Raw genomic sequence first — 24,956 nt, 5'->3', positions numbered from 1 at the left:
CAATAATCAGTTTCCACCCTGCTGCAACTCCAGAAGTTCAGAATAATGCCCATCTTAGAAAAGGAAATAGATACTTTAGTGTCCCAAATTGAAGTGAAACATTTCTGTATTATCAAAAGACTTTCATTTCAGACTTCTTGATTAATCCAAAGCAATTTCTTTTACGGTAGTTCAGTACTATACTGTGTTTCCTTGTGATGATGACACTGTCCATCTTATAGATGAAGTCGTTGGCTGGACCGTATCTCCCGTTATATAGGTATACCCATAGCGCTTGCATGATGCACACTTTGTCCACTCAGAGGTGGTTAGATTATGGGAGATGTAAAAAGGTACAAGATTTTGATCTACAGAAAGGAATTGGAGCATCAGATTGCAATACTTTTGAAGAAGCGTCATACCACAGAAGTGTAGTCTAGCTTTGAATTGACCCAAAATAAAATCAGTTTGAAAGGTAAACTTTAATTCCATTCAAACTTTCAAAACCAGCTTTGTTTTCCCACTAGAAGGTTTAATTTTTGTAAAGGAAAATACTGGCATTTTGATTTGGCAAAAAAAATAATTATCCATTAAAAGTTATTCAGAGGAAGTCTGTTCAAAAAAAAAAAACCAAAACTGACTGACAGAGATCCTTGTTATCTCCTATTTATCTTACCTTCCAAACATGAAGAAGTGGAAGCAACCTCTTCCTTCGGTTGCCACAAATGGGGAGAAAACCTCAGTACTAAGGTGCTGGAAAACCAACATTTTATAGCTCTCTTATTTCTATACTCCATCAATAAATAACCAATACCACAGATAAAAGAGTGGGCTAAATAACATCTATTGTGGTGCATTACAGAAATTCTTATTTCCTTATGTTAAGCCTCCTACAAGGTAGTACTTCACACGCAATTTAGCTGCACATCAAATTCACAGAGTATTTAGAGGATGCATGGCTTGTTCATCAAAAGCAGTGCCAGCATCATGGAGTTCTACACCATATTCAGTGAAATCCACCTCCCATTATATCATTAAAAGGGAGAGAGGGGATAGTTCCTAGAAGGCTAGGGAATTTTCTGAATGCATTATTTAGAATGAATACTGGAAAGAACTGTAACAGTCTACCATTTTCCAAAATCCTATAAAAACAGATTTTTTTTAAAATTTGGTGAATCAGCTAATGGTTTACACTGTTGAACAAAGAGACATGTGTTGCCACACCAGAAATAAATTCAAAATCCCAAAGAAAAGTAACATTTGGAAACAACCAAGCTGCTAAAGAGAAAGATGCTAGGACTGGTTCTTAAAACCTTGTTTCTCTTTTAATTCTGTAGAATTACACAATTCCTCTTCTAGCACTGTTCTGTAAAAGCTGTAAAAGAAATTAAGATGAAATTTTGCATTTACAAGGAAGCTGCAACTCTTTGGTAAACAAGAATCGGAACCCACGATTAAATGAAAATTTCTCTGCAGAGGTCTTTACACTTCTAATATGGCAAAATAAAATCATACTGCCATTAAATGCATCAAGTCTGAAAAATACATCAAGCAGCTACCTGAAACCTGTAAAACAAATTTTGCTCCTTAGGCAAGTAGAACAAGATGCAAATCACTACAACTTTTCTTTGAGAGAAGTTTAAACTGAAAGTACTTAGTGCCACCCTACAATCTCAAGACCTCTTCTCAGAAATGTGAGATACATCACCAAAAAAAAACTATAGCAAATTCGCCCTGGTGCTTTGAGGGATGTGGGTGTCATCTTCTGTGAGCCACTGGGAGGGATTTACAGGTAGCAGAGACTTGTCAACAAGCCATTGAAGTTAGCACAGAAATTCCTATAGCTGTAAACTGCAGTAAGATTTTGATCTAACGCTGTTACTCGTTTTTGCTGAAAGGTTGCCCTGGGGTAGACTGAGTGAGGGCTTTGCCAGAAGCTCCGGGGACTGCAGGGCTGTTGCAATTGTTATCCTGGGGAAAAACAAAAGTTTATTGCTCTGTGGAAGGTGTGGGAATGTTTGGCTGTTGTTTTGCTCCACAAGAATTTTAATACTGATTTGATGAAATTAGCTATTTGTTTCTGAAGGATCGAGCACAAATAAGCTTTTACTGCTATAGGTTAGTTGTACTGATCAGAAGAACTCTTCTGACTGCATAACTCCACCACAGTCCTTCAGAGCATTAGATTAAAAAATAAAGTCATTTTTCTTGGCTTTATGTACACCTCTTTAAAGTTATCCAAACTTAAACCATAAAAAACCAGAACTGCAGAGTTTAGTGTGCTGCCTTTGTGGTCTTCAGACATGTTACTCTGTTTCAGAGGCATACAAAGATACTCTGAGGGGGCTGGAAAAAAGAAATTTAAAAGCAGGTGTTTGCCTGCCACAGTTTGCTTGAGCAACTGTAGGAAGAGATGAGGAAAAAAAAAAATCATTCTTTTAGATAATGTTAAACTGAAGGATACAAATTAATACGAAAGTTCTGATGTTTTGATTAAGAATTTGATTTCAACTCCAATGAAAGCAAACATAACATTATCTAGATTTGGGGTCTTTCTCATCTTTTTGCTTTGCTTTTTTAGCTTTTCACAGGAAAGTTTTTCTATTTTCAGACAGCCTAGTAATGATAGGAAGTAAAAAAATACTTAGATTTCCCAGCATCAGGAGCACAGTTTGCATGCTTTAGGACTTATACCACACAACGAACTTCTCTCTAAGACCACCTCACTGACACTTCTTTAGCCCTTCTTGATGATCCTTGTCATGTCATGCAATCACAAGAGCACGTGGTCAGCCAGGTAAAAGACTTGCTCTTTGAAAACCTGAGAAGAAAACGAGGCCATCACAGGGACACCATCTCTGGCACACTGCAGACAGCTGAAACAGGGAGGAGAGCAGAAGCACCCCTTTTGGTGGCAGCTTGGACCTTTACACTGGGTTAAGGTAATCATGACACCTTATGGTATACTACAAGGCTAGTTTTGTTAGAAGTTTAGTTTCAAGGTCAGTAGAATGAGATAGTCACCTTCATAGGGGAGTTACGGTACTTTTTAGTACAGAGTTTATGTATTTTACTTTTACATAAATTGTTTTATATCAAAGTAAAGATCAAACTCTGACCTCTGTCCTATTAAAATACGCTTGCTCTAATACTTGCATTTTTTCCTCATGCATAAGTGAGCACAGGCGACAAAGGTAAAGAGAAATTTGAAATGCTAAGCAGGTCTTTTGACTTAGATGGTAAACCCAGTAAGGCAACCAATTAGCCTTCTGAAAATAAGCAGGAATAATAATAAACATGCTATGCCAGAAAGATTTAGGCTAATGCAATCTTAAGTACAACTGCTATTATTTGAAGACAAAGTTACTAACTAATGAATTTTAAATTGTTTCTTATTAATAAACCAAAAAAAGGTCATATAGAGCTGGCAGAGCTAGAGAGAAAATACAAGGAACATGAAATGTGTGCTGTCATTGCAAAAAGTCAGCTAGACAATCTAGTAGGGATCAAGCCACAGCTCATAGCACGTCCTCATGGGCAGTGCAGTGTAAAACAGGAAAGAATGAGTATCTGTTTAACATCACCAGTGATGGTGTCAGCTGCAAAAATTAGCTCAGAGAATGATATGTTTTACTTGTCTTTTAGGGGGATAATGTAAGGTCTTCAGAAATCCCAATGATGACTAATGGCGCAGGCAATAACCGAGATGAAGCTCCCTTGATGGGTACCTAAGATTTAAAATAGCAGCAACTGAGACAGCTTAAAAGGAAAAGGAGACAAAATACAATAGCGGCAAGCATGAATGGAGGCTACTCTGGAAAAATGCAATTCAATTTATAATAATTCCTGCCCCAGGATGTCATCTAAACCAAAAGGCATCAAGAAGTTTGAAAGGTGTAGAACTACAGCTGTAGACTCGATCAGACTGTAACTGAGAGATCTGTGCAGAGCTGATCACTTGCAAGGCAACCACAGACAAGCACAAGACATTCTTCTAATGCTACTTCCATGCCCATGGAGGTGGAGGGACACTGATCTGATCTGTCTGAAAATAGTAATGTGGTACCATAGTCTAAGAGCAAGAACATTATTTTAAAGCAGCCCTTCTCAACATCTCATTAGTCTTCTATTATGATGACTGGTTAATCACCCATAGATTAAGCTAAAAAGATAATTAGACTTCAAATACAGGAGCTTTCACTTTTAGGTTTAACTGAAAAGTGAAAGGAATTTGCATTGCTAGATCTACTACTATTTTTCAACAAGCAGCGCTTGCCCCAGATCGTTGTGAAAAGCCTGTAATGACTGAACAGGGATTTTGCATATTAGTGTATAATTCAGTGCTATGAAAAATGTCATCAGATGTTCCTCTGGAGGGACTGAAATGTTGTAAAAATTGTCACCTTTGCTAAATAGCCATCATTGGTGTCTGTCAATGGCCAGAGCCTGGGTGACCACACAAAACTAAAGGCAAAAATTATTTTGTTGTAAATGGAAATGGTTTCACATCAGAGTTGTAGAGATGTTCACTTGTGCACAGGACTGATTGTGACTGGCTACATGAAAGCAAATGATTCTTTCTTCAGTTAGGCTGGTACTGAAGCTATGTGACATGAAGAACTGAAATTATTACGTTGTTATTAGGTTGGGTACTTTGGAAAATAATACAAATAACTTAAGTCCATAGTCCTGACCTCATTGCCATGTGAAAAGGATTAGGATTTAGTTAGTGTCAAATCTTCAGGATAAGCATAGGTTAGTTTACCATAACAGAGGGATTTTGCAACTGATTTATCTGCATCTATGTTCTGTTAGTGTATAGCATTTGGGTAACCTATTTTCTAGTAGAAAGGTTTCTTTTGCATTAGTTTTAGTGGAAAGTAATTGGAAGTTCTGATATCATCTTAATCACTCATCCATGTATCCTATTATAAAGCAGTAATTCATAAAATTTTACTATTATAAACTCACAAGTCAGTGAATTTCTTTTTCATATATATAAATCAGTAAAAGTTTTAATGAAAGATCCCTTTTTATTGCTACAAAACAAGTTTTGTTTTGCAACAGGACAGAGCTTTGATTCAAAAAGATTCTATTAACTTAGTAGCAACACTGGAAACATCAAAAGTTGTCAGGGAGCAATTGTTGAATTGCTGTATTAGACCTTATTACAGCCAGTGAATAGCAAGGAAGCCTTTGTGAGTCTCCATGCTGTTCATAGATCTTTCTAAGGGCAAACTTGACATTGAAACTAAGGAGATAAGTTTCAGGATCTGCTGAAATGTAAAATGTCTCCAAGACCTTTTGTAAGTGATAAAACCTAGCTTCCTTTTGTTGAGAAAGGAGTTTCTGATTGACCATGTTGCTTGCTTACAAATGAGCTGACAAAAAGGATCTCTAAAATCAATTGCAAAGAGAAGCAGGTAGACAGGTATGTCCAACAGAAAAGATACTCCTTGCGAAAATGTATTGCTAAAATGCAGAAAGTCTAAATTCCACTTTAACTGTAGTAGACTTCCCTGCGAGATCTGGAAACACATAACATACTATGAAGCATCTTTTTCAGCTAGAAAGTGGGAATATTCACCTCCCTCAGGTGGTGAGGTGAGGTTATACTATGGGAATAACCTCATTAATAACTGAACTGGAAGGCTCTCAGAGAAGTTGCTATGGGAATAAAATGTCAAATTTCAGTGGACCAACCTGTTTTTTCCTACAATAAAATTCACCAGAGATATGCCCAGGTGGAGGAAAATTCTTTAAATGAAGTTACCAACAAAATCCTTAGTGAGCCATCAGTAACCTTATCCACATGGAAGCCTCTATAACGCCAAACATGCCAGGGGGAGCTAAAGAAACCTCTTTGCTTTAGGCTCCTTTGGGAGTGGCTCCGATAGCACCGTTCTTACAGAGCAGGATTTCAGAAAGTGAGTCTTGGTGCTACGTTAGTGGGAGGTTAGGGAACCATGTGGATAGGATTTTACCCAAACACCTAGACAAAGTATGAGTTGTTCTCCTCTTTTTCTTCTAAATTCAGATCCTAAGAGATGATGAGTCTGTCTCCAAAATCAGAGAACTGTCTCTTCTATTTTTAACCACAACTACAAGTTAAATACTGGGGACAAATAAGGACACTAAAGGGTCAGAAAGATTCACATTTCAGTTGGGATTGCCTCCCATTTAGTGCTTTTAAACCAATGCCATGGGCTTCAAATGAATGATGCCAGTTCTAACTTGTAGCAGAATGGTGCCTGAAGTGCAGAGCCATAGGCTTGTTTTTCATTTGTCATTGTAAGATTAAAGCTCATCAGTCTGATAGCAGTGATGTTGCTCCAGGAAAACCTTTCAAAAGAAGCAAGCAAGCCTGTGGATTGTAAACATGGCTGTCAAGGTCCAGTTTATCTTTTGAGATTTGAAAATAGTATTGAAATTGCAAGGATTTAAAAAATATTTTAAGATTATTTCTGAAGATGTTCAGGCATTTGTGTCTTGTGGCTCTTCCTCATCAAAAAAGCCCCAGCTATCGATGTGGAAAACAACCAGCACCTCTCAGGGCTCTGAGAGCACTAACTGGCCTTGCTGGTAATGACCAACTTCCCTGCCCCACCACCACCAAGGTTCCCATGGGCTCAGGAGCCCCATTGCAGATCAGACCTGGATCAGGCTGCTATGAAATGAGACTGAGCCACTAAACGCAGATCAGCAAAGCCATGGCAGGTCCCACAAGGCTCCTCATGGCTCTTCTGAGATGCATATCAGCTCAGTCCTCACCTGAACTAGACTGCAGGTATGACTGTGCCTGGCCATGTGCCTCAACTACCATCCAGACTCTTGGTTGACCCCACTTGTATCAGTGACCTGCTCTGGTAGCCTGGCTTGGGGACAGAGCAGCTGCAGTCTGCCCACTCCTGCTGCATGGTAGCATTCCCAGAGCTAGAACCTGGGCCATGGTTTCACAGCAGTGGGATGCAGCCATGGGTGGTAAGGTCGCACAGTAGTACCTGAGGGTAGAATGGGGACTGGAAACAGGAAAAGATGCCTCTCATCATGGAAAAAGGCAATGTTAAAATTGGTGCAATATTCCATTACTGCCCAGCCACAAAGAAGCACCTCAGAGTCCAGCAGAAGCTAGACACCTCTTATACTAATCAGATTTCCATCAACTCTTCAAATGAAACAGCTAACTTCTAAGAGGGCGGACCTCCTCCATTAACTCTACCCATTAGCCCACCCATAGTTATCCATCCTCTGCAATTAAGTGACTTTCAGTACGTACTTCAGCACTCAAGTTTCATCTTACCCATAGGTCTTGTAAATTTTAAAAATGGTTATATTTCTGAAAAAAAAAAAAAAATCTATTTTAGGGATGGAACCTCAAATCCAAAGCTCTGAGGTTCCAGAGGAACTGACCTGAACCTAGCTTTAGAGTTCTGATTTTTTTTAGCTGTCTGGAGCCAAAAAGGGTCTGCTTTTTGATTCTAGCTAGGATTCTTGCCATTTCATTGTGTGAATCATTTAACCTCATAAGAATCACTTCACTCTGTGTGCCATTTTGCAATAAAAGCAGATCTCCCCAAGGTTTTTGTACCTACATGTTCTAGACCACACTTCTGTTTATCCAACATGATCAATTTTTCCCAGCTTCCATTGAAGCAATATCCTGAGTTTTTAGTTAACATTAAAGCACCATACACCACTTTTTGTGACTATTTTCCTTCAGGGTGTGTAGAAAGAGTAGAAAAAAAAGCCCTGATAGTAACAACTTGTCCTGGGTTTAGCTGGGATAGTTAATTTTCTTCTTAGTAGCTGGTGCAGTGCTGCCTTTTGGATTTGGTGTGAGAACCACACTGATGGCACACTGATGTTTCTGGTTAATGTTTGTACTAAGTCAAGGACTTTTTAGTTTCTCAGGCCCTGACAGTGAGAGGACTGGAGGGACACAAGAAACTGGGAAGGGACACAGCCATGACAGCTGACCCAAACTGGCCAAAGGGATATTCCATAGCATGGGATGTCATGCTCAGTATATAAACCGTGGGGAGTTGGCCAGGGCCAGCCGATCTCTGCTCGGGGACTGGCTGGGCATCCGTCAGCAGGTGGTGAGCAGTTTTATTGTGCATCACTTGGTTTCTTTTCTCCCTTCCCTTTGGATTTCATTCCTCTCCCTTTCTCCCTCCTTTTAATTATAAATGTTATTATTGGGGTTTTATTTTATTTCAATTATTAAATTGTTCTTATCTCAACCCTCAAGTTTTACACTCCTTTCTGATTATCCTCCCCATCCCTCTGGGCGAGGGGGGAGTGAGCGAGTGGCTGCGTGGCACTTAGTTACTGGCTGGGGTTAAACCAAAACACAGTGATACGCAATTCATACAAAAACTTGCAGAATTTCAGTGCAAAGCAAATTTCTTCATCTCAATGTTTACAGATAAATATTTAATGATGGAATTGGTAGTTTTGCTACTGGGACTGAAAGAGATGGGTTGAGTGCTGTACGTACAATGGCCACCTCACTGCAGGAGGTTTTTTACTTGGAACTGATGACTTATTCTCCAATTATTGCACTACTTGCCTCTGGGAAATCCTTCCGGTGATGAAGTAAAGGTAGTTCCAGCCTGATGAAAGTATGCTTATGTACACACCACAAGCAATTACACCAAAGCTGGTAGGACCACATATTTCTGAAAGCAGTAAATATGAGTAAGAAAAACAGGGTCTTTATCTTACCCACAGCTAAGTTTAGGAGTGAAACATTAAAGATTTCAAGCAAAGCAAACACTCACAAAACAAACCAAATCCAACTCATCTCCATTCCTAGGCTTTCTTGTCAGCTGGCACAGAGGTGATCGAGGGGAGGGGGAGGACTTCAAACCAGCCACAGTTCCCAGGTTATGGCTGGGGGTGGGCATTAACAGCAGGTAAGAGACTCTCTAAGCCACAACTTAACTTATGAAGATTTACCTTATACCACCACACACCAGGAATAAATAAAAAGATACGTTAGATATACAGCATGAGTAGTTGACAAATATGAAAGGAAAGAACATATCTTCCAATTTTAATACCAGAAGTTACTAGGTGCAAAACACAAACAAGTAGTGAGCTGCAGAGGGTAAAATTGCTCAACGTAGCAGAAGGTTTGCTAGTCTTAATGCCTGAAACATTCGGTGGTATTAAATGTGTTTATATCCAGTCAGTATAATCACAGAAATACAATATCAAATAAATTTAATTATAGATGTTAAATGAAAATAGTGAATATTGGTGACTCAGTTCTACAGTTCCCTACCACATACACTGCGTTTGTTTCTATGAGAGTAAGGTATGTATAAAATTATCTATCCATATGAAACAGCCTTGGTTTTTTCACAGTGCAGAATGCAAAGCTTTCAAAACAGAAAAAAAAAAGTTTATTTCCCACCACCAGATCTAGCCTTTTTTTTTTTTTTGTTATCTTAGTCAACAAATACAGGTGAAAAAAGGACTAAAAATCAGCTTTGTATCTCCAAAGACTAGAAGAAGTAGTCAGCAGTCTTTCCTGCTAGGCTGTATTTTTCTTTTCCAAATTGGAATGTAGCACTGCAGGAGGTTCTTTGCAGTATCCAGGGTATTCTGTCACTTGAAACATCAGGACATCAGTGATCCACATATGTCTGTGGATCATAACATGTGTATGATCTATCTAGCAGAGGAAGGTTAGGAGGTTGAGAGCTGAGCCTCTAATTACTCATTAGCATCTGTAGCCCAGAGAAGCATTCCAATTCTCTGCATTTCACTAGAAACAGTGAGAAAACTGAATGCCATAATCAGAATCTTTTTCTCTGTAAGGGACAGCAACTCCACTGAAAGAGTTGCTTTCTATTAACACATTTAAAATCCGTGCCTGTGCTCCCTCCGACACTTGTGAGATAGATGGCTCCTGGCTCAGGAGAATTAAAATCTGAAGTCAGGGCAGCACTCAGCATAAGTGCTTGAAACCACTGAAAACACGGTATCTCTTCACCGCCACATGTCACTTAATCTTTTCTAAACAGCAGACATAACCTCTCCTCACTCTCCAAAAAGCCTTGTGAAAAGCCATTTAGAGAGAAGATGCTATCCTAGCAACAGCCAGAATTTGCCCAGCCACCAGACAAGCTCCACTTGCACGTCCTGCCTCCCACAGACACAGCCAGCAGCTATCCTCCAGCTGCTCTCTCCCGCCCTTCATCAGCAGAGATCCCCAACTCCAAAAGAACATGATTGCTCTGCTGAAAGTTTGGATCAACAGGAAAAGTTCTCTACTCCCTGACTCTTTTCTAACAAAATCTCCCAGCATTTAGCGTTTAAAGTTTTTGTTTAACAGAAAATCAATGAATCCTGCAAGAAAAGTCTTTCAACACTGAGATTTTTGGAAAGAACTTCACACTAAAAATTTATTACTTTTTCTAAAGTTTTTTCTCTGCTATTATGATTTGCACCGTAAAACAGTCTAGTTGAATAGTTTAGCTTAAAACTCAAGCAAATGACCTCAAAGATATGTCACTGGCCTGGAGAAGAGTGGGAAATCATGGCATAATCGGCACACTTGCTAAGAAATCACATGCCAACACCGGACAGAGAAGAATCTCATGAATCTACAGAAGACTTCTGGCTAGCCTGTTCCTCCCTTTATATCCAAACCAATCTCAGTGAAGGCTAACTCTGTTTTACAGCAATACCCTGCACTTAAGATTGTGTAGGAATCTCTGTAGTTTTCATATGCTAAAACAGTGAAATGTGAAGCTGGACTTCAAATAATGACTTTTCCCTACTTCTCAGGAAGGTTCTTTTGATTAGCTTTTGTTCTTTGACTTCAAGCTTTGTGTAGCAGATCTCAGTGCCCAAGATGTGGTATTGCCCAAAAAAAGTTTGCAAGCTTTACAGCTTGGACAAAGACTTATCTAAACCCCCAAAGGCACAAGAACAATCTTCATAACACACCATGTGAAAACAATGCAGGGGTAAGCAGAGGATAGTTTCAGAAAGGTGTGAAGGACACTCAGGAGGCTAACGGTGATTCTGTGATTATATTGCATCTCTGTTCTAACAGGGTAGCTAAGAACAGTTATCACTCAGCAAGGGAGGCAGAACAATCTCAAAATAAAATAGTAATTACTGGAAGGATTAACTCAGTTTGCATTTTTAGATCTTAAATAAGGAACAGCAGGTGTTTCCTTATCACTGCAAAAGTAGGAAAAAGAAGGAAAAAAATTTTTGTCCATTGCAGTACATTGCCTCATAGTACATTTATCTTAACACAACAGTCTTTCTTACACATAGTGGTGATAGAGCACTGGTTTTGTCATTGTATTCTATTTCATTCACTATCAAACCAAGCTAAAAATGAAAGGACCAAAGAGTACATCAGCTGTAGAATGTATCTAAAAGTTTCCAAACTTCAAAGAATGGGAATTATAATAATGTTAAAAAAAAATATAAAGGGAATGTGGAAATAAACTTAAAGGCAAGAAAATATTGCCAGATAGGAATAGGAAACTAAAACACACCAATTTAATTCATATTTCAATTTGAGTCAGATAAAAAAACCTGTAGGTAGATTTGATTAATACAGTCAAAATAAACATCTTCAAAATAGAAAAAGGCAGAAAAGGATTAATGAAATATAAAACACAGACTTCTATGTTATGATATGATATGTAGAAAATATTTATGGCAACATAAAATTTGAGAAATAACTAAACATAATTGATGAATCTGAAATTTATCATTAAAGCCTGTATAACAGGCTGACACCATCTCTAGTAATGTTTTCTAATGAGGGTTCCTTCAATTTAAAAGGAAAATGCCTTTTTCTTAATTATGGAATGAATGAAAGTTAGTTATGTGTCTATATTGCACTTAACCACGTCAGAAAATAGAGTACAACATTTCTAAGAATAAGTGTTACAGAATCTGATATTTTCATGTCAAGACTGTGACAGAGATCATAGAAAAAGGCTGTAGGAGAAAAACTAGACATAGAAAGAATCTTCCATTAGTTATAGCAGAAACTGATGATGTGCAAAACTGAAAAAAGAACCCTGATGCACTGAATACAAGTGAAATAAACTGAACTCATAGAATGATAGACTCATAGAGCCATTTAAGTTGGAAAAGACCTTTAGGATCATTGAGTCCATCCATAAATCTAACACTGTCAAATCCACCACTAAACCACGTCCCTAAGCGCCACATCTCCAGTAAGCTTTCCTTAGTTGCATACTGCCAGGTTTCCTGAGATGAAGAATGCCAGATTGGAAAATACAGAGAATTGACAGCCTCCAGAACTGAAGCAGTGATTTAAGAGGAGGCATCAGATTTTTACAAACATTTTTACAGAGTTCAAATTATCCATGGTTAAAAACAAAACTGTCCAATTGCCTCAAAAATCCTATCCTGTCTATTCAGACTTTCATTTACTTATGAAAAACTACATGTTGATAAGAGTCAATGTGGAAATGAAGCTAAAGATGAGGTCAAACTGATCAGATGAGAAATTATTACAGTGTAAACAAGTCTTCTGGTTATTGGGGTGGAAAATTACTTATTTGGGAAGAAAAGGAAGAAAGTCCTTACTTCTGTGATACAAAAGTACACCCCTACTCTTAAAGTCTCTTCTTGCTGGACACTTCAGATGAATGCTGACTGCCTAAAAGGAACAATAACTAACACTAAAAAATTCCTGAGGACAACCTGAAAACTGGTCACATGCTGCACTTTCATTATATTTTTCAGATTCTGGTAGGTTAGGAATCTGAAAGGGAAAGCCTGGTAGTACTCACCAGTGAAGCATCAGATGCCTTTGTTCTTTCCTCTTTTCTCCAGAAATTCGTGTTTTATAAAGGTACAGTATTAGTGTCTACCAAAAAAAGAAAAAACCCACAACCCTTTGCATAAAGGAAATACAATAAAAGCCCACCTACTACGTTAAACAGAGTAAGAACTTGAAGTGTATAGCATAATGTTTTACTGTATCCACATGATGTATCATTTTTACAGTACAATGTTCATTTCTAAGAGTTTAAAATTAAGTCAAAGGATGTTACATGAAATACTGTATTAAGAGAGTCAGTTCTAGGTCCTGAGTAACATATTAACACTCATCCTCCTCCTGTACTGAGGAGGTGTAGGTATCTTGGGTGTAGGTATCAGTGCTTGTCTGCAGATACTATGTGATATCAACAGGCATTTTTGATAGTTTTCCCAGGAACAAATGCAGACAAATAAAAGACAGTGTTATTCTTCAAAATAGTTAATGTCTTCGAGACTCAACCCCAGAGAATAAACCAGCTTTGTACCACTTTAACATAAGGAGAAAAAAAATCAAGACATTCACCTCTTCTGTTTCTGCGAACACCCTGTAGTTTTTATTCATGCCAAATTGTGACCGAGTCCAAGAAAATTCAGAATATGATTTAGTTAAGAAAACAACTGTTGTTGCTAGCACAAGTTTTTGATCTTTGCAGGACAATAATCTTTTAGTTTTTCCTGTTGCAGGGAAGCTTACATATACAGATGTATACAGCATTCACAAGTACGACAGAAAATTCAGCACCAGCTCTACATAGGCTTACATTAAGCAGTAATGGTGGTTGCAATGACATGATATTCCTTCTGAATCTCCTTTGGCACAGACCACAAAAACTCTTGACAACAGTTTGGTAGTCGGTACACCTCTGTGACTGCCTAGAATTACCATACTGTTCTTCTTTGCCCTCCTTTCTGTCTACATTCTCCTACTGTCTCATATCATGTCGAAGCCACAAGCTCGACACTGATCACTATTTTGTTCTGTGTTTGTACATACACTAGCATTAGGGTTTATGAAATGTCTTGCACTACACATAATAACTTCACATCTAAAGTTCAGTAAATGGAAAATAAAACTATCTAATTCAATATGGTCATAAAAAAAATAAAAATCCATTGGTCTGGATCTTGTTTATCTAAAACCTTGATACCCAGCATAAAATAATGCCTTCAACAGCCATGTTATATCCCTTTTTTGATACACAACTGCCTTGGAGCATTTTTAAGTCACAATGCAGTATTCTTCCCCAATCCAGTTCTAAAAGGAAATTGGAATATTCATCTTTTTGAAGGAAAAAGTAAAATGCTACGTAACACACCATAGAATTGACATGAACAAATCAAAAACCCAGCAGAAATATTAATCCCACCCTATATTTGTTACTTTCACTAACAAATGGTATTTAGATTCCAAACCCTTTATTTAACTGTTCTGTAGGGCTGTGTTTTGTGAAACAGTTTGAAAAGAGTATGTTATTATATTCACGATTTGAGTTCTTCGCAGTTGTTACATCACTGCCTCAGAGGTTATCCATTCCAGCTTTGTGGCAGCAGGCTGATGAGCACCATCATATCGCTGACAACAACTGGACACTGCATGCTCTATTTCAAATCTGCCCCATTTTGATATTTAACCATCGCTTTAAGTTGGTTCCAAGTGAAACCCTTTGCATGTCATTTTTCCCTGTGTCAATTTTATAGTTCTTCAGCTTCCACTGCACTTGATATAAACTCAGCCGTTATGCTCTGAATTTAGCTACCTGAATCCATATTAATTGCAGGCCTTTTTGTTAGGATCTGTATCTATTTTTTATGCTTTTAGTGCAAGATGGTCTTTTCAGTGGCTGGTCATTTAAGAACGATGCTTTCTGCAACTTGCCAACAACTTCAAATCCTTCATTTCACTGAAGGATTTCTAAAGAGGAGAGGTAGAAATCAAGTTTAAATTACAACTTCGAATTTAAAGTTTAACACCAGAGGATGGATGCTGTATTCTCTAGTACGTAACATTTCCATTGAGCTCTGTAGTTATGACACTAGAGCAGAAGAAAGCCTTATGATTCAGGCAAAGCAGTGGAACTTCAGCATTGCCTTGCACTTAGGTACGTACATAAGCACTACAGTGACCCAGAGACTGCCCATATAGAAATAAGCCAAGGCATATTGCTTTGCCTCATTTCCCTAATACAAGAGTACAGCACTGAGGCACAGCACGTCACACTGACCTCCATAAAGGAGTGCTCAAGTGCTATAGCTTCAGGATGCTCGGTGAGAAGCTCTTTGGAAAACCACAAATGCTTTAAATGTAATCACATACTACAAAAATAAAAACAAGCTCTTTAGAAGTTCCATGCACTTGTTTCTAAAAGTAACTTCAGCAAAACTGACTTTTTAAGCCCCAAATAAGCAAGTCCAACTGCCATATCACTTCACAGGACCAACTTCTAGCCTCAAACACTTCTGTTTCTTAACCTTTCCTCTGTATCTTCCACCACAATACAAGCAAATAAGCGATTACTATTTGGTAGTAGTAATACCTGAGCAAGCTCTTTTCTATATGTCTCTTTTCTACTATTTCACTTTCACCTGATAAACATCATTGAAGTTTTAACAGAGCACAGTCAAGCAAATCCAACGTGACAGATACTCTTTACAACCACCAGGCTATTGCTAACATATTTGTTACTTATGATACTTACTGGGAATTTGCAAATAACATTTACCAGCAGCGAATATTCCCCTCACCCTTCTATTACCATTCTTATGAACTTACTGTTGTTTCTGAAGAGTTAAATGTGAGGAAAAATATACTGCTTTTCTCTCCTGATCTTAGCACTGAATACACACATTCAGGAGAAGATAGTTGCTATGAGAAGAGGAAGTATTTGAGGTAAAGAAAGTCAATGTTCCTTTACTTCAGCAATGTTAACCAAAATGAAACTGTTTTCCTTTCACCTGACTGCTGAATTGACTACACAATTAGTGTAGTACCTAGCTTGAAAAGACTTCGTAAGTGCCTGAAGAAATGTTACAGTTCCATGCCACCTACCTAGGTTTGATTAGCAGTAATGAAGCTGCTACACCAGACCTAGTTGTCTATCCAACCTATACAGCAATTAAAAAAAAAAAAAATCAAGAAAGAAATCTATTTTTCCATTCAACTTCTTTAGCCAGAGTATAAGCTTGAAGCAAACAAAAGACTCTGTTCACTGGATTTTCCTAGCTGTCATTGTGCTTCAACATAGGCATTAAAAAAAAAAAAAAAGTATATATTTACTGGGAGTTGTTGGGCAAGGGTAACGAGATAAGTTTTTCATCAAGGAAAAGTGTTTTGTAGATGGTAGAGTTGGCTTAGATTTCATTTTTCTTAATTTTGGTGAAGCAATATATAAAAAAGTATAAGCAAAGCTGAACAAGGTGAGAATGTGCTGGTTCTGACTGCGATAGAGTTAACTTTCTTCACAGTGACTAGTATGGTGCTTTGAATATGTGCTGAAAACAGTGTTGGTAGTACAGAGATGTCTTCATTATTGCTGAGCAGTGCTTACAGTCAAGCCATTTTCTGCTCCTCACCCCACCCCAGCAGTGAGTGGGCTGGAGGGCACAAGGAGTTGGGAGGGGACACAGCCAGGACAGCTGGCCCCACCTGACCCAAGGGGTATCCCATACTATGGAATGCCATGCTCTGCATATATAAGCTGGGGGAAGAACAAAGAAGGGAGGGCATTGGGAGTGATGGCATTTGTCTTCCCAGGTAACCATGACCCGTGCTGCAGCCCTGCTTTCCTGGGGGTGGCTGAACCTGCCTGCCACTGGGAAGTGGTGAATGAATCCCTTGTTTTGCTTTGCTTGTGCATGCAGCTTTTGCTTTACCTATTAACTTGTCTTTATCTCAACCCACAAGTTTTCTCACTTTTACTCTTCCGATTCTCTCCCCCATCCCACCACGGGGGAGTGAGCAAGCGGCTGCGTGGGGCTTAGTCACCAGCTGAGGTTAAACCACAACAGTAACACAGGAAAATATGTTATTTTGAAATGGGAATTATGAGACTGACAGGGTTTAACAGCAAAGGAGATGAAGTCTGGAAAAGATCCAGCTGAATATTTACACAAAATATTCAGCAGACTTGATAACTGGCATGAAGCTGATGAGAGTGGTGACAATACAGAACATCGGTAAAGTAATGGAGAATCAGCATCACAAGGAAAGAAGTGGGTGATCATCTTTGGGAATATGAATAGTAGAAATGGACTGAAATTCAGTCATGCAAAATGCAAGGCCACGTACATAGGAACACCACAAAGTTCTGCTGTAGATTGGAGCTTATCAGTGGAAATTACCGAACAGGCACTGGTGGGCTAATTGATTGCAGGGTGACGTGATTGAACTATCCACATGATGCGTCCATGAAAAGGGCGTACGTGGTTATAGGCTGTACCAGGAAAGTTATTTCCAGTAGGGATCAGGTGGTACTGTTTCCAGGACAAGGTCCCAATGAAAACTCACCTGCAATTCTGTGTATAATTCAGGTTATCTGTGCGTAACCAAGGCATATTCAAATGCATGCAGATGAGGGACACAGGGAATGAAAAAGCAGTAGAAATTAGAGAAAACTAGAAGAGGTTTTCTTACAAGTCAAGGAATGAGGGGGGACATTTTTGTATCTGTCTGTGCGCTGGAGTATTGATGGAGGGTGGAGAGCTGTTTAAGCTAACAAAAAAGTTGAAATAAACATAAATCTTATGCAAAGGTTAAGAATCACTTAATCAAGAAAACAGATGTTCCTAACCATTCATTGAGTGAAGTTCTGGAAGATCCTTCTATCAAAAATAGAACATAGAGAATAAATATAGCTCGTTTAAAAATGGTATGCACTATGGCCTTTAAAAATATCAGCGTATGATAATGATGCATTATGCCGTCCACGATAACTGGAGATTTACAGCATGCAGTCCAGCCTTCTGGCTGGATTATTTTTTAGTTATCCTAAACATGGGGGGAGTCTACATGCAGCTCACAATTTTTACATCTACTCAATGGATCAACACCTGTTCTCATTAGAAAGCATGAATTGTTCTAGAGCAGATACTCTATAGGCTTGTCAGGCAGTACCTGGGTACTCTTCGTATACTATTTCCATTTATTTCTTTGTTAAGTGATGATACAGTGAGTAACTAGCTTTTTCTATGATTTACAAAGTGACAATAGATGATTTTAAACCTCTTCTTCCAAAATTTGTGTTTTATTCTACATCCATCATTAACATGTATGAACATAAAATGACAATGCTTTTTTCTACTTGTTTTTCTCATTTTAAGAGGCAGCTGTGACATTATGCACAATACACTTAAATAGCTACTATGCCTACATATTCATACAACTCCTTTATTCCAGTTCTTTTTGAATTGATAAGCATTGTCATTCTTGAGCAAAATTATACCATCTCAAGAAACAAATTTAGTTTTTCCTGCTACAATTTCTCTTTTGCCTTTTTTTTAAAAAAAAAAAAAAATCATATCAAGTCTGATATTATGGAGAACTTTGACTCTTTTACCTACTAGTGGAAATATGCAATAGAGCTTGATTTTGGATTACACGATGTAAAATACATTTTCAAAGAAGGAGATATTTTCCTATATTATTCAGGTACTTGGGAAAATGTCATCCTAAATAATAATTTGTAAGTAATATAGGAAATATTGTTTCAAAAGCAATGGACTCTTCTGAGCTAGATGGCTGTGCTAAGCATGACATCTTCAGAGGGGAAAAAAAAGAGATGATGCTAGGAACATTCATAATGGGAAAAAACCCTCAGAACAAACCAAATGAAACCCAGTCAAAGAATAAATAATGATCTAACAGAAATCCATAATTACATTATGTGCTTTTTTTTTTTTCCAAATTAGGTATTAATAATGGCTGCATTACAGAAATGTTTTCCTGAAGGAAAAGGAGCTAAGTGGCATGAAGTTTCCTCTGCAATAAGTTACTATTGAACTTTGTTTATTTCGTTCAAAAACTGACCACAGCTTTGTCTCATAAAAGAAAAAAAGTAATTCATGGAAAAAGCTAACTCAAGAGAGCCCAATCAAAAGTTTTACAAAGGCAAAGGCGTGGCTACTTTTTTACCTTAGGCTGTCTAGGCGAGTTTAACACTGTGCTTTCACTTGGGTATTTCTTGATGAGTTACCTCAAGATTTACAACATTAATTGAGCATGATCAGTATTTTATCTGGGCGAGATGTGTGGGGAGTCCTTTCTCTCTTGCATTTACATAGCATGATCTATGGTAAACGACTGAAATTTTGCATCAGTTCCAGAAAATCACAGCTAATGCACCACAATACACAAATAGTAAATAACCTGTCCCATTCTCCACACAAACAATGGAGTCTTGCAAACCAAACCTCATCAAATATCTCTTCAAGCTTTGTTAAGCAATATGGAATGATAATGGTGTCTTAAATGCAAGTAAATGTGTATTCATATTTTAAGCACTTTACATGCATTTAATATGTTTTCTCCCTATTAGGAAAAGAGTGCTAAACTCTCCGTGTGTCCTGAGCATACAGGGAAGAACATACATGTTTTTTATTTGCTATGAACCTCAGAAAGCCAAAACAATGTGATGATAGTCTATCGAGGCTCAATAACTGAATAAAATATATTGGGAATTTCTGGGAAAGGAATATACTCAAAATTAAGCACCCATCATCCAGATAGGCAACAACATCTATCCCATTAGTACCATTAAAAGCATTTCTACTGATAATTTACAAGTATCTGCTTCCTAAGAGCGCTGTGTTCAGCTTGCTTCAAAAGCCAGTAGTGATTGTAATTGAAATGCATTCACACAATTCCAGTTAAATATGGTCTACGTATGAAAGTGACATGAAAATGCATAAATAGTGCAGAAACCACCATCTTTTGTGCAAACTTTTCCACTGCCTTCCAAAAACATTACAAGATATGCTTTATGACATACTATCTAGGCAGAGGGGGAAATCTCAGGGTAAGAGAACAGGCTAATAAAGTTTCAGAAAGTAAGCGTGACGGAGGAAGGATACCGACCGAGAGAGATACCACCATTTGAAATGGGCAGGTGGGCAAAGAGTCTATAAATGAGAACAAAAGCAGCGGCTGCCCAGCTCCAGAACGGTGCCCATCCACCGGCGCGTGAGTGAAGTTACCGGCCATGTGCTCCAAACCCGAGCGAGAGTGCGCCGGGCTCCGGGCGAGCTCGGCTGAAAGCAAACACCCCCGCGATCGGCGACAGCGGCGACATCAAGGTGGGCTCCCCCACCCCCACCCCCACCCGCCCCGCAGCGGGTCCGCTGCCGCTCGCTCCCGCGAGCAGCGCGAGGGACGCGGGCGCGGCCCCGAGGTGCGGCACGAGGGCGCCGCGCGGTACCGTGGACAGCTCCGCACTCACCGTCCTCGTCCGCGTCGAAGACGGGCGCCCGGTGGGAGTGGCCGCCCCCCATGGTGGGCCGCGGCCGGCTCCGCATCCCCCGCGCCCGCACCCCGCGGGGCGCGCCGGCAGGCACCGCGGCGCCGGGCAGCTGCCCGACCCCGGCCCCGGTCCCGGCCGGGGGAGCCTCCGCCGGGCTAACGGTCACCCTGCGGCACGGAAGCGGTCCGTCCGCCCCTGGCGGAGATCGCTGCTGCCTGGCGCGCACCGGCTTGGCCCGTCTCGCATCGCGGAGGGGCAGGGGAGGGAGGGAGCGAGCTGGGGGAGGAGGGAGCGAGGGAGGGAGCGAGGGAGGGAGGGAGGGAGGGAAGGAGGCAGGGAGGAGGCGGACGTCCTGCTGCTGGTGGCTGTCGGTTAGCGGTAAAAGCCGGATCTACCTGGATCCTCGCGGATCCTCCCAGACCTCCGCTGGGGGCGCGGACCCCCCCGCTCCTGCCCCAGCCGCCCTGCGCTGCCCCGGCCGGTGGGGGCGGGCAGAGCGGCTCCTGCCGCCCGCAGGGGCTGCAGCTGGGCGGCACCGGCACCGGGGGGCTGCGGGCCCTCAAGGCCGGCGGGGGTAAGCGCTGCCTTGCGTCGACATGACACTTTTTTTTTTTTTTTGGCCTCCCGGCCGGGACTTCATCCCCGCAGCGCGGCGGGACGCGGCCCGCCGACCGAACTTCACCAAGGTTCCAAGGGGAGAAGGAGCCAGCGACCCCCCCGCGCGCCCCGCCGGGCTCGCCCGGGGCGCAGGCACGTCCCGCCGCGGCCGCCCACCGCCGGCCCCACACCGCCACCTGCCGGCGACATCGCGCAGTGCCCCGCCGGGCGGTGCCACAGGCCGGGGGGGCAGCGCCGCTCCGCCTGTGCGGGGGGCGCCTCTGGGGGTGGGTCTGTACCGATACACAAATACCCCTGTCTCAACGTGCGCGTCTTGGAATGACTCCGCTGTAAAAGTGCATTAGGGAAAACTACCTGAAACGTGAAAGTCCGACATGAGTCATTCGCCCTATAGCGAGAAGCGAAGGATTTCCACGGTTGCTATTATTTATCCACAGAAACTGCTGTTTCGTTCCCTTCCAAAATTGCTAGCATTAGCAACTTTTGACGCAAAGCGAAAAAAAATCACTTGTGAAACTTCCTTCAAAGGGAAACAATTTTAAAAAAGAAAAAATCTGTATTATTACTGCAACCAAGTCAAAATCTGTTCAGTTCCTGTAGGAGAAAGCCACAGATAAAGAAATCAAATGGAAGTTGCATTTTTTACTTCTCCACTTCCACAAGGGGAGAAGAGGTAGAAGGAAGCAGAGCCTGAAGCCAGAGCATGCGTACTTTCACATATACCAGCAGAAAGGCTGTTTACCTGCGATACCTACTACCCTTCAGTACAGCTGCTTAGAAAAACCCAGAAACAAATTCTGCATAAAGTACAACTTTCAGTCTCTTTGTTTATGATTTTTACCTGCCTTAGTTACTCACACTACCTGTCTTTGAACCCAACGTAACCCTCCTATAACCTTCCAGGGAAAGGTTGGTTAGGATAGACTGCAGTGGATAAGACCCTGTGGTTTGCGGCCAGAGCTCAGAGCTCGCAGCACTCACGGACCCAGAAAGCTGATAAATTCAGATACAGTGATATTTCTCTATAAGTAGACATGGACAGATTGAGTCACCTGCTGATATCCCTTACTTAAATTATTTGGCTTGCTACTATTTACATGTGAAATAATTTGCAAAATAGGGAAGCTTTCAAAACATTGACCTATGAGTATTCATCTAAAACATAGTCTGGAAAGCATCGCTCTCTGTTATTCTTCTGTTTGTTACTTACACATTTAAAGATTTACTCACCCAGTCACAAGCAAAAACAATGTCATGTTGCTGAGATTATGCTGCTTCAGCCAGAAAACACCAGTAGCATATAGAAATCACAGCCTCTCAGCTCTTCTAGGTCAACTGACCAGCATGATGCTTTATGTTAATCCATTTCCTTTTGCACGAGCAGAGGACTGCAATTAGGATTTAACATATTTCAGCTGATAAGAGTTACCTTCCACCTGGGCTAAGGGCTTACATCACCTTAATGTAACTGCTTCAAAAGTGACCTACCAAATAATGGGAAGAACTTGTTTGCCAGTAAATCCCCAGGCTGATCATTTTACACATAAGAAACACATCCACAGAATACAGACATAGGAGGAGGAGCAGTCTGGGATTCCTTTGCATGCAGAAAATACAAGCACACAAAAAATTACTCAAAACAGCTTCCAAGAGTTACTCTGTTTCTTTTTTACATCTGACTCCCTCCATGTAGATCGAAAGTCTAATGAGTCTCCTGAGATGTCTTTCATAATTTTGTATGACAAGGCCCACCGTGAACCAAAGCAGTTCTAACTATTTACACAGAGCAATGAGTTGTCTCTACTCATTAATTAGTCAGTCCTACTAGACTGACGTGCCTTTTTGACTCCTACATGGATTACCACAGCTTTGCAATTCATTTGTCCTTGGTTTGTGAAAACTTGTGGCTTATGTTTAAACATCAGCATAGCTAGGAGGTTAAGACAAACAGCATGTGGTGTTAATGTGAGATGTGAAAAATTAACATATATTAATAAAGTATTGATGAGCCATTCATTCATGATTTATTAATTGGTAACATTGTATTCCTCTATAACTCTTGCATTTGAATAGTGGCAGATATTATCCTGCACAGCCATTTTCTATATAAATACACCACAAAATTATAGTTTGACAAGATTTTTTGGGTTTGCTGTTCTGAAGGCAATACAGCATACTCACTGCTACAGTCTTTGCTCTAAACAGATTTGTTTGTACGACACTCACCAGCTCCCTAGAAGCTTCAGCATTTCTGTAGTTAAATCAAATGTCCTTTTCATAGTGGTGTTCAATGGAACAGAGGCAACAAGACTAGATGTGTGCTCAAGGCCCAGCAAAGACTCAAGGAAACCAATGCCAATTTTCCAGTACCTTCAATACGAGTAATATCAAGTCTTGACTATACAGGCTGCTTATTCATATGGTCCCTGGCTCCCCTTTGTCTTTTGCAACCCTGAATGCATGCTAAATTCTGAACAGACACATAACTTCAGTATTTTTATTTTTTTTTAATGCTACCCAGAACAGCACGAGTTCCACTGCATCTGTTCTAAATTTAGCAACAGCTCTCCAGGAACAATTACTCATGCATTCTTCCAGTTGCTTTTGTAAATCAGAAATAAGTCTGAAATTCTATATCATAACATCATGCATATTGACGAAGCTCTCTGAAGCCTGAGCATTTTCAGAACAATTAAATATTTATTCTTCTGGGACAGAGATTTCTAAGCTACAAGCAGTCAGAGTTTGTGAGACTCGCACGACAGGAACCAAATCCAGCTTCTTGTGCTTACCTGTTCTCCTAAAAGATGACCAGGTTTTGTTTGAGATAAACAAAGTTCTAACCTTAAAAACACATTTTATGTTAGCAGGTAAACACTGCATAGCCTATGCAGAAAGCACAGTAGAGAAAAAGAACAATCTAATAGCACTTTTTTCCCCCTGTAAATGCGGAACTGCAATGAGCATGATCATTTTAAGATACCATTTCACATTTTCATTTAAGGACTATCTTGTCTGGCTTAGATTAATAGTGATTTTTTTCAGATCTCCATGCAGAGTTAGCAATAAAAAAAATCAAACATGATTACAATCCGTTGCATATGGAAGTTCCCTTAAGGAATTCAGTAGTTTAAAGTCAGTAATTCTGTGATTACAGATCTGTATTAAAATGCTTCTGATGAGACTTACAGGGTGACCTTACAGTTCCTGATTTCAAAGCATACCCTGTTGATATGCTAATATTTGTAAATTGCAGAGTGCTTACACTGACATTTTTGTGTTTGAATACTATCCCAGAGTTAACAAACAAGATATTAAAATGGTATCTCTTATCTTTATGATTATGGCTCCTTTAGAAGGAAATATGATGTGTTAAACATAGTCCCTTCCTTGGAAACTGATGGGATCCCCAAAGAGAGGTGGTTACTTCTGGTTGCTCCTTTCCTGAGAAGGGTCACATTCGCTGCTGTGTGTTCTTCCTGCCATTGAAAAGAGAAGGGTCAGGCACCCCACATCCGTCAAAAGGCAGTGGGATATTTAAAGGAAGTATCAGTGAGAGAGAAACACAATTATTACTGTCTTTCCAGCTTGCCAAGGAGTTGACCACACTAGTGGTGTGGTCAGATTTGTCCTCAAGAGAAAGTTCAGGCAGGGTAAGGAGTTAGAAACCTTTGGATGGAGTCAAGTTCTCAGTTCAGGCATGACAATGGGCTCCGTCATTTAAACCAGCTCTTTTCCAGTTAGGCAGTTGAACTAGATTATTGATGCAGGTCCCTTCCAATTAAAATTTTCTATTCTTTTCTATTCTATTCTGTTCTATTCTTTCTATTCTATTCTATTCTAGTCTATTCTTTCACTTTGCACTGGACCACTGTAAGCTCACTGTGGCTATTTACCATATGTCAGCTGAAGCAGTGGTAAATGTGCTCAAACTCTTTTTCCAAACCACATCTTCCCTCCCTCAAACCCCCTTTAGACCAGTAAGATGTGATAAAAAGCAGAAGACACTGAAATCCGGAAAAATTTTAATCTTTCTGTAGGTTGTTGTTGGAACATGCTCTCTGGTATTTTTGT

The 24,956-nt window shown here is 40.1% G+C and overlaps 1 protein-coding gene across 1 annotated transcript in view; it reads right to left on the bottom strand.

Moving 5' to 3' along the window:
- Positions 1-20,511, bottom strand: part of STK32B (serine/threonine kinase 32B) — a 179,100-nt gene extending 158,589 nt beyond the window's left edge. The window contains exon 1 of the mRNA XM_037384961.1: positions 20,244-20,511. Coding sequence (XP_037240858.1) covers positions 20,244-20,319 — 76 coding nt within the window. The 5' untranslated portion in view covers positions 20,320-20,511. The remainder of the gene's footprint in view (positions 1-20,243) is intronic.
- Between the last annotated feature and the right edge of the window lie 4,445 nt (positions 20,512-24,956).

This window comes from Falco rusticolus, chromosome 1, assembly GCF_015220075.1.
Source record: "Falco rusticolus isolate bFalRus1 chromosome 1, bFalRus1.pri, whole genome shotgun sequence".
Taxonomy (NCBI): Eukaryota; Metazoa; Chordata; class Aves; order Falconiformes; family Falconidae; genus Falco; species Falco rusticolus.
The sequence above is the reverse complement of the archived record's forward strand: the minus strand, read 5'-3'. Positions and strand labels throughout refer to the sequence as shown.